Genomic DNA, 8,696 nt, shown 5'->3' on the forward strand with positions numbered 1-8,696 from the left:
GCGCCGTGTCGGACCACGCTCGTTAAGACGGGGGGGACGGTTCTCTCATTGCGTTTTGTCTCTTCCGCAGCTGGGTGGGCCCCCCGGGCTCGCGCCTCCGGCTGCACGTGTCGAAAGCCCTGGCGCAGCGGTCCGTCGTGGCCGCCGTGGTCGCCTTCAAGTCCCTCCACAAGCTGCTCCCCGAGCGCAGCGTGGCCATGATGTCGTAAGTATGCCCTACCCTGAGAGGACGAGCACTGCGACTCTTTATGGCGATCGTTTCGTAAAGGGGTTGTTGTATTACAGGGACAGCACCGAGCTGGAATACGAGCTGGCCTCCTCCCTCGTGTCCGTCTCGCTGGGCTCGGAGGCAGGCGACATCATCAACGACGTCGGCGACGCCAAAGACTTCTCCGCGGATGTCGTGTTTCTGGTGAGGGCGTCGCGAGTACTTTGGGTATTCCTTGGGTGCTCTACGCAAGTTAGTGACAATGTGGCTGTTACTCCTCGTGTCAGGTGACGGTGCCGGGGGATCCGGACGACTCCAGCTCCGCCTACCTGTGGCCGCGGTGGGCGGTAAACTGCGCCGTGGCGGACATCGCGCGCGGCGTGACCACGCCGGGGAAGCTGCCCTGGAACACGTCGGCCTGCTCCACCTTGGGCGAGGACTGGGACCCCCACGACCTGCGGCCGGGCAGCTTCAACCTGCGCTGCAACTGCACCCTGCCGGGCACCATGGCCGTGCTGCTGAGCTCCAACACGTCCGAGGTGAGGCTCCCGTCTGGAGTGCGGTTTATTGCAAAGGCAGCGTGCTCGGCCTCGGCGAGGACACGGAGGGTGCCCAGCAGTACATTGGGGAGTTGGAGCAGCCCGACCTCGCCGAGTCGCCGCCGGTCTCCGTCTTCCTGGCGCCGCCGCCAGAGGCCGCACCCTGGCCCTCGCGCAGGGTGCGCTCCAGGGCCGCGCCCGCCGCGCCCCCAACCGCGCCTCCTCCCCCCGCCCCCAGGGCGCCGCCCACACAGCCACCGATGAGTCCGCCCGCTGCCGCCCCAAGCACCTTGGCGACGAGGCCGCCCAGAGCGCCGCCCACCGCGCCTCCGAACGCCCCGCCGAGCGCACCCGCGATCGCTCCGCCCACCGCGACGCCTATGGTGCCCTCGAGGGCGATGCCCACCACGCCTCTCACGGCCAGGCCGATGGCGTCAGCCTCACTGTCGCCCGCACCCTCCACGGCGCCGCCCATCCCGGCTCCCAGACCGCCTCCTGCGGGGTCAAACACCGGGGAGTGACGGGGCTGAGCAGGACTCTGCTCTCGTAAACTGCGCCCGACTGCGCCACTTACCAATGGCGCCCCCTATGGTGGCCGCAGCAGTCCCGGCCGCTGACCGGTTGATGATGAGCCCCAGGGAGCCCCCCAGGACGCCGCCCAGCGCGCCGCCCACCATGCCGCCCAGCACGCCCCACAGCAGGCACGAGTACCACTGCACGGGGAGGGGCAGGGCCGTGCGGTGCACCCAGATGACGTGCAGCCTGCTGGGTCCCAGGCCCAGCGCCGTGCTCACGCTGGGCGGCGGGGACGTCATGGCCCAGTAGGGGGCCCACGGGCATGCTGGCGGCGCGGCGGGCGGCCCGAGGGGCTGTCCCACCGCGGGGCTCGGGCTGGGCGCGGGGCTGGTGGACGCGGAGGCGGCGGCCTCGCTGATGGTGTCGCTGCAGGCGTCCTGGTCCGGCCGGTGGTGGGGCCGCGCGTGCACGTCCTCCCGCGGCCCGCGCGTGCTGAGGGTGAAGGGCGTGCGGACCGCGCCCCGGGGCCCGCCGCCCACGGCCGGGGCAGCCGCTGTGCTGCCCTTGAACGGCACCAGCTCCCCGGCGCCCAGGACGAGGACGCCCGCGCCCTGTGCCTTGCCGCGCCCGCGCTCACCCTCCCAGTCACGCCGGTACGGCGGTCTCCAGCGGTGGAACGCCTGGGCGCATTCCAGCAGGCTAGCCCGAGCGTATCGTGTGGCACAGGCGCTCCAGAATGTCGCGGTGCTGTTACCTTTACTCTGTCGCCCTTCGACGGCCTGCCGGAGTTACGGTTCGCCGTGGTGCCCGCCGTGGTGCGGTGCAACCCGGGCGTGCCTGGCCGCTACCAACAGGTCACCGGGACCGCGAGACCAGTCTCCGTCCCCCCTTGGGACTGAGCCTTCAACTCGCCCCGGACAAACACGCACGCCAGGGGGCGCGCCATGCTTGGAAGGCTCGCAAGGCTTGGAATGTGTTGACAACAATATTCCCCAGCAGAGGGGAAGCGGCGCTGCCAACCTCATTCGCGGAACACTGAATTCCCCCATCCTTCCAGTGTTTGTTGTTTTGTCGTCGACTAATGCTGACCATGCTGACTCTGCTCTCTGCGCTGTGTATAAACCATCGTCATTCTTTTTTTGCAGAGCGCCGTGCCGCTGGGCCCGCGGCCGCCGGTGGCCCTCGTTTCCGGGCTGGCGCTGTGCGCGCTGCAGGCGGCGACCACCACGCTAGCGCTGCTGCCCCGCTGGCTGGGGCGGCCCTCCTGCATGGTGTTCCTCAAGCTGCAGAGCGCCGCGGCCACCTCGGCCTCGGCGGGCATCTTCCTCGCCGGTCTGAGCCACGCCGCGAGCAGCGTGAGTCCCAACCCCCCGTCCCCACACACACACAGGGTCCTCGGTGTAAGTCACCTTGCCGGCGCGAAGGCAAGCTCTGCCCCGCCCCGCGGTTTGTGCCGCCGCTCTCTTACAGGGGTGTTTGGCGCGGCTGCGGTGCCCCGCCACGCCCCGCCCCGCCCCGCCCCCGCCGCGGCCGTGCCTGGCGCAGCCTGGCGCCTGCAGATTAGCATGTACGCAGTCCACAATCACGCGCGCAGCGTACGTTGTTTACCGAGCGTGATGTGTAACAAGTAGGTGCGCCGTGCGCCTCCCCTCTCGCCTCGCTCGCGGCGGGGAGAGAGCAAGCAGCGTCTGCTTGTGTGTGTGTGTGTGTGTCCCGGATTTTTTCCATCCCTTAACAAAACACGTCAGCAGGGCGGAACAACATGCCACCGTGTTAAGAGATAACATCTGCGAGATTTTTCGAAGCTCGAATATTGTGGATTTTGCGAGGGTCTTTTTCCGGTTTTGCTTTTTCGGTGAAATTTTTTTTTATTCTAAACTTCTTCTCGTGTTTGTGATTCCGCAGGGCTCCGGCCCCTCTGGCCCCGGGCTGGTCGCCGCGCTGCACTGCTGCCTGCTGACGGCGCTGGCCGCGCACCTCGGCAAGCTGCTGCTGCTCTACACGGAGCTGGTGGGCGTGCGGCCGCTGCCCCACCTGCGCCAGAGCCTGCTGGCCATGGTGGCGGGCGCGCCGCTGGTGGGCGTGCTGTGCGGGCTGGTGGCCGCCCGCTCCACGCTGTCGCCCGCCCGCCTCCGGGCCACCCTGGGCGCCGGCTGGGCCTACTCGCCGTGGGGCTGGGCGCCCTGGGCGCCGTGGGGCAGCCGCCTGTGCTCCGTCCTGGTCGCCACCGCCGCCGTCATCCTGGTGGCGTTCGGCGCGCTCCTCTGCGCCGTGGTGGTCCGCCTCGCCACCGCCCGCCCACGTCGCAGCCCGACCAAGGCCGCCAAGGCTAAGGCTCACCAGGAGGACAAGATCGACGTGGCCGTGTTGCGGAGGTGTGTGATGGGGGTGGTTTCCTCCGGCATCGGAAGTGAAATAACTTTCAGCTTTTTCTCATTTTCTTGGCGTTTACTTTCACCAGGTGGGGGCTGGTGAAGCGGGCGTGCTGCATCGTGCTGTGTCAGGTGTGCGTGGTCGCACTCAGCATCGCCTACGTCAGCGTCAAGTCCTCTGTCGTCTGCTTTGCCTTCAGTGCGGCTGCCGCAACACTGGTAATGAAATCTTTATGTTATTGGTTCTAGGAAAGGAGGGGTGACGGGGTGTGATCCATAAATTGTGTTCGAAATAATTAACTTCGGTCGGGCCGCGCCGCTGACTTGCGTCCTTAACTTCACAGGCCCACGGGCTTACAGGAGGTAGAGTAAGGCGTGCCGCGGCGGTGGCATGCCGCGACTCGGATATGTTAATTTCATTTCCCTGCGGAGGGAGAGGGGAGAGGCCACGCCCGGCCACGGCACGACGAGACGGGGGCGCGGGAGTGGGGCTCGTGCCCGCCACAACCTTCCACTCACTCTCGTCTCGCTTCCACGACACAAATTGATTCAATCAACGACTCCGCAGCCCGCGTCCCCGCCGCGCCGCGCCACCGCGCGCGCGCCCCCTTTCCTTCCACCGACTTATTTTGACAAAGGGGCGTTTGAAATGGCGGGCCTTTGCGCGCTGGCTGCCCCTCGCGCCCCGCCCCTGCCGGCGAGTGGCTTCTCAATTTGTTCCTGGGTAATGACGCGGATGAGACGAAGCCTTGGAGTAAACGGGCGCCCGGCTCAGCGAGGTGCCGGGTTTGCGCGGCTGCAATTTAACCCGTCTTTGACGGGACTTGTTATAAAGGATCAGTTTTGGTCTCTGAGGCGTGGGTGCGGAGCGAAGCGAAGCGGGACCTACGTCGCCCAAATTAACGGCATTATTCCTTCCAGGGCGCTGTGACATTATTCTGCTACATCGTCAAGCCGGAGGACTCTGAGACGGGCTCGAAGAAGCTGTGCGGGGGAAGTGTCTCGTCTGCCAGGACGCCGACCGACGCTTCGACCGACCCCAGCCAGACGGAACCCTTAACATGTAAGTCCCCCTTAGCTGCCGATGACCGTGGTCGACTCTTGCCCATTCTTTCCGCTGGTACTAACCGCCATCAACTACCACCGCGAAGGGTTCGAGGGCAGACAATGACCGGTTGGAGCCATGGAGGTAGACTAATTCGGGTAGCGAGTGCCCAGTGGGTCATTTCGACATCGCTACGACGTCGATTCCGTCTTGCCGATGTCCTATTTCGCACTGGGTGACGATGCCTGCTGTCCGTGTTTCCTTCCAGCCTGCGCCGCCAGCCCGCACTCCTTGTGGCTCTGCTTGAGGCGCTCCCTGCGCGCGTCCGCCACGGCCCTCTACAACATGTGCTCGAACGCGCGGACTTACCAGCTGGTGCCCTCCCGGCCATCCGGCCCAGAGACCCCGACCCCCGCCAGGCTGGGCGTAGAGTCCCTCTGCCCCTTCATCGGTAAACCACTCGACTCACTTCCCCTTCTTTCAGTGTCTTGGACTGCTGCCGGGTGGTTGTGGTTGGCTGTGCAGGAAACGCACCGGGTTCTTACGTGCTTTACTTTCTCTTTCCTTTACAAAAGACGATTATGCATCGCTCGTGCTGTAATACAACCTGGTATGACCTACAATTGAACGACCTAATGCATGCATGAGCACTTGGCATTGGCCTGTACCAGATGGCTGGGGGTGAAAATCCTATTTGAAGTTTTACTGTACCGCATGCGCGCGTGTGGGCGGGCTGCTCACTCGGAGTGAACTCACTCGCAGCCATTTAGATTATCCGGGATTATCCGTCCATAAAGTACGTTCGTTATTTCCTGTGACGAACCTCTCAAGTTTAGCCCCTGCTGGGTCTCATAGCGCCTGGTAGATAGGCAATATCTTGCCTGCAGTGCATGCGTGTCGTGCGGGGTGGCCTACCCTGAGTCTCGCAGGCGCCCAGCTTGCGTAAACTTTCTTAATGTATCTGAGAAAAAGGATGTACTTTTTGGACGATCGCTGAGGTTCCCTGGTAAGAGTTGGTAGACAAACCCTCCTACACGCCGCACGCCTGCATTCCTTCCATACAGTATACGTACAAAACAACCAAATTTTATGCCCGGTGAATCCTTTTTCTCTTTTTTTATTTGACAAATCGATGGGTGGGGGATAATCTTTTACAAAACGGAAAGGTTGTCCATTTTTCTGGTTTCTTCGCTGCCCTAAATCTCTAAAAACACGTTCTGCTTGTGGTTAACTACTGGTAAGTACTATTGCCTGAAAACCACAAGCGTGGTCGCTAATTTGCCAAGTGATCGGTCTGTCTTTGGTGTTGGTTTTTGATCGGTCTGTCTTTGGTGTTGGTTTTGTGTTTTCCTTTTCCTTGACCTGTCCATGAAAAAAATGCATGGATCTATAACAATTTTCAATTTCTAACTAACGCAATGTTTACGAGTTTTTTTTACGTCTGCCGACCCTGATCCTAGACCTCAACTATTCTGTTTCAGTTTTCACGAAGCAGGACGCGGAGCTGGAAAGTGACGCGGCCGCAGTGGCGCCCGATGCGCCCGTCGTGGAAAAGGAGGGCGAGAAGTTGGCGACCTCCAACGGGAAGCACGTCAAGTCATCCACCAGTCCTAGCAAGACCCTCCCCGCGGGCTCGGGGAGCGACGCGTGCACGTGCCACGTGTACTGCACGTCCTGCTCGTGCACGTGCAAGGCCGGCTACCACGCGGCGGCGTGCGCGCCGCTCAGCCCGGCGCGCTACGTGCCGATGTGCCCCGTGGCCGTGCACGTTCCCGTGCACATCCCCGTCCCCGTGGTGGGAGCGCCGCCCGGATCAGTGCTGGGCGTGGGCAAGGAGGCCTCCCTGCTCGTGGCTCCGCCCCACGAAGCTGACGCCTTCCCCCTCCAGGACATGGCGCAGCGCTCGCCTAACAAGTACCTGTACATGCGGTGCCGGCCGTACCGCGCCGAGGACAGCGACGAGTACGTGCACCACGACGGCGAGGAGGCCCGGGGCCGGGAGGAGGTGGCCCCCAAGTACGCGAGGACTCTGTACCACAACGACTGGCCGGCGATGGCGCCCCGGCCCGGCTGCCCCGTGCTTCTCCCGGACCAGCCCCTCCGGCCGGAGCCTGTCCCGTGCTACATCCGGGGCGAGCCCGGCGTCCCCGTCGTCGCGTCGCCGACGAGGAGGGCGCCGCCGCCGCCGCCAACGGGACCCTGTCCCCGCGGCGCGGTGCTGACGTGCAAGGCGGACGTGGAGCCCGTGCCGCGGCCGTCCCCGCCGCCAGCGCCTCCGAGGGCGCCGACCACCGTCGTCACGCCGCCCGAGGACTCCCTCGACGAGGACGTTCTCAACAAAATCTCTCATGACCTTGACTACCTCTTGAGTGGCGACGCCACCCCCGCACCTCCTAGCGGGGACGCGCCCTCAGCCATTGCTAAGTCTGCGTTACCGCAACCCTAGGGGCTGCCTTGAAATGTTGTAATGTTACCGTGTATCATCCATATCATATATGGGTTCCACATCAGAGTTTGTTTTGTGCAGTGATGGTAGCCATACATCAACTCTGTGCCTCGTATTTAATTCTTAAATGTGTTTATAATACTTCATGTGATTGTACATATTTTGACTATAATATGGCTACAATGATAATAGGTTAATTGAAAAGACTTTCTAATAAAATAGATCTCTGTATAAGTACGTAAAGAGCTGTGCAACCTAGTACGTCCTCATACCCAAACAGTCTGAAGGAAAAATAGTACAGGTTTAGTCATTTCAATGGGAAATCAAAGTTTTATTCAACAAATAAAAAAAGGGATACACTTACTGACATTGAGCTCCTTAAAACTTTATCTCACCGACACTATGTGAACTTAGAATTTATTTTATTTTATTTCCAACAGTACACCAATGATTTTTAAAAATTTCATTCCGGTCTTAGTTAAACATTGTCAGTTTTTTGTGTTTTAAAAAATAAACCTACTGTATACTGAAACCAAAGCTCTTAATATGAAAAGACTGAAGTTAAAAAATTATAACTTTAACAGCTCTCTTCTCTTGGACGTGAACACATTCAGTCTATTAGACCAATCCTGTAAAAATAAAACTTGTGAGCGATGATAAAGAAAAGGCAGGTTGTCAAAATATACTTACAAAAAATAATCTTGGACAAAGACTAGGAATTTATATTTTGAAATATCAAGAGAATTCTTCAAAATAGTCATTGTATCAAATTCTGTGACTTCCTTAAATAAACAAGGCTGAAAAGTACTCCAACCGCTTGATATTACTTGACGCCCATATCACCGATTAGGAATACTTACTTCTCCCTCGAGATCCTTTGCCCCCGTCTTCACGCCACCTTGTTGACGCGCGCCCAGACCTCCATCTCTTGCTGGGCGGTCTTGATCGCGTCCACCATCCTCGCGCCCTCGTCGGCCGTCTCGAAGCGCAGCGCGTGCGTGGCGCGCTGCAGCAGGGCCCTCATGTCCTGCAGCGCGGCGCGGGTGTTCGCGGCGGTGCCGGTGCCGGCCTCGCCCTGGGCGCGCTTGAGGGCCTCCAGGTCGGCGCGCTGCAGCTCGAGCAGGCACACGGCGGCGTACAGCTGCAGGCGGGCGAGCGGCGGGTCCAGCTGCAGCAGCACGCCCAGCACCTCTCGGCTGAGTGCTGCACGATGACCAAAGAAATGACAGCATTAGAGAGAGGACATATCGCGTGTCCTTAATTCTACCGAGGGTAGCTCAAAGCCCGCCGCCGGTCTGTTTGTTACACTACTGTATCGCGTGTGGCCCGTAAAAGAGTTTGCCCGAGTGCCGCTTGTAACCGTATAGCGCCTTACAGACCCGGGGTAGGCAACCCACCGACAAGCGTGCTTGCGGTGTAGTCTAACTGCAAAGTCCGACGGACTTTTGAACTGCCATCCGGTATAGCGGTGCAGCTAGATTGTCCGGCCTACTTTTCTCCGACCTGGTAATTTTCCCAAAATCCCCAAAAGTGCTGTCCCACCTCGGTTTTGTCCTACTTATCTTTCTCC

General features: G+C 60.7%; 2 protein-coding genes across 3 annotated transcripts in view; one reads left to right on the top strand and one right to left on the bottom strand.

The window, feature by feature from the left end:
• Window positions 1–7,933, top strand: part of LOC113214799 (uncharacterized) — a 15,733-nt gene extending 7,800 nt beyond the window's left edge. Inside the window, exons 4-12 of one of the 2 annotated variants that reach the window (XM_052272972.1) lie at window positions 71–205; window positions 286–412; window positions 496–747; window positions 2,409–2,618; window positions 3,169–3,638; window positions 3,725–3,854; window positions 4,557–4,698; window positions 4,949–5,131; window positions 6,162–7,933. In XM_052272972.1, coding sequence (XP_052128932.1) covers window positions 71–205; window positions 286–412; window positions 496–747; window positions 2,409–2,618; window positions 3,169–3,638; window positions 3,725–3,854; window positions 4,557–4,698; window positions 4,949–5,131; window positions 6,162–7,126 — 2,614 coding nt within the window. In that variant the 3' untranslated portion in view covers window positions 7,127–7,933. The remainder of the gene's footprint in view (window positions 1–70; window positions 206–285; window positions 413–495; window positions 748–2,408; window positions 2,619–3,168; window positions 3,639–3,724; window positions 3,855–4,556; window positions 4,699–4,948; window positions 5,132–6,161) is intronic. The other variant, XM_052272973.1, reaches the window with a different exon arrangement.
• The window catches only part of LOC113214800 (SET domain-containing protein SmydA-8-like), a 6,085-nt gene continuing 4,825 nt past the window's right edge, over window positions 7,437–8,696 (bottom strand). Inside the window, exons 6-7 of the mRNA XM_052272974.1 lie at window positions 7,987–8,329; window positions 7,437–7,755 (exon numbers count right to left, since the gene is read on the bottom strand). Of these exons, the coding sequence (XP_052128934.1) occupies window positions 8,016–8,329 (314 nt within the window). The 3' untranslated portion in view covers window positions 7,437–7,755; window positions 7,987–8,015. The remainder of the gene's footprint in view (window positions 7,756–7,986; window positions 8,330–8,696) is intronic.

The sequence above is a fragment of the Frankliniella occidentalis genome, unplaced genomic scaffold (assembly GCF_000697945.3).
Source record: "Frankliniella occidentalis isolate FOCC.00 unplaced genomic scaffold, Focc_3.1 Scaffold236, whole genome shotgun sequence".
Taxonomy (NCBI): domain Eukaryota; kingdom Metazoa; phylum Arthropoda; class Insecta; order Thysanoptera; family Thripidae; genus Frankliniella; species Frankliniella occidentalis.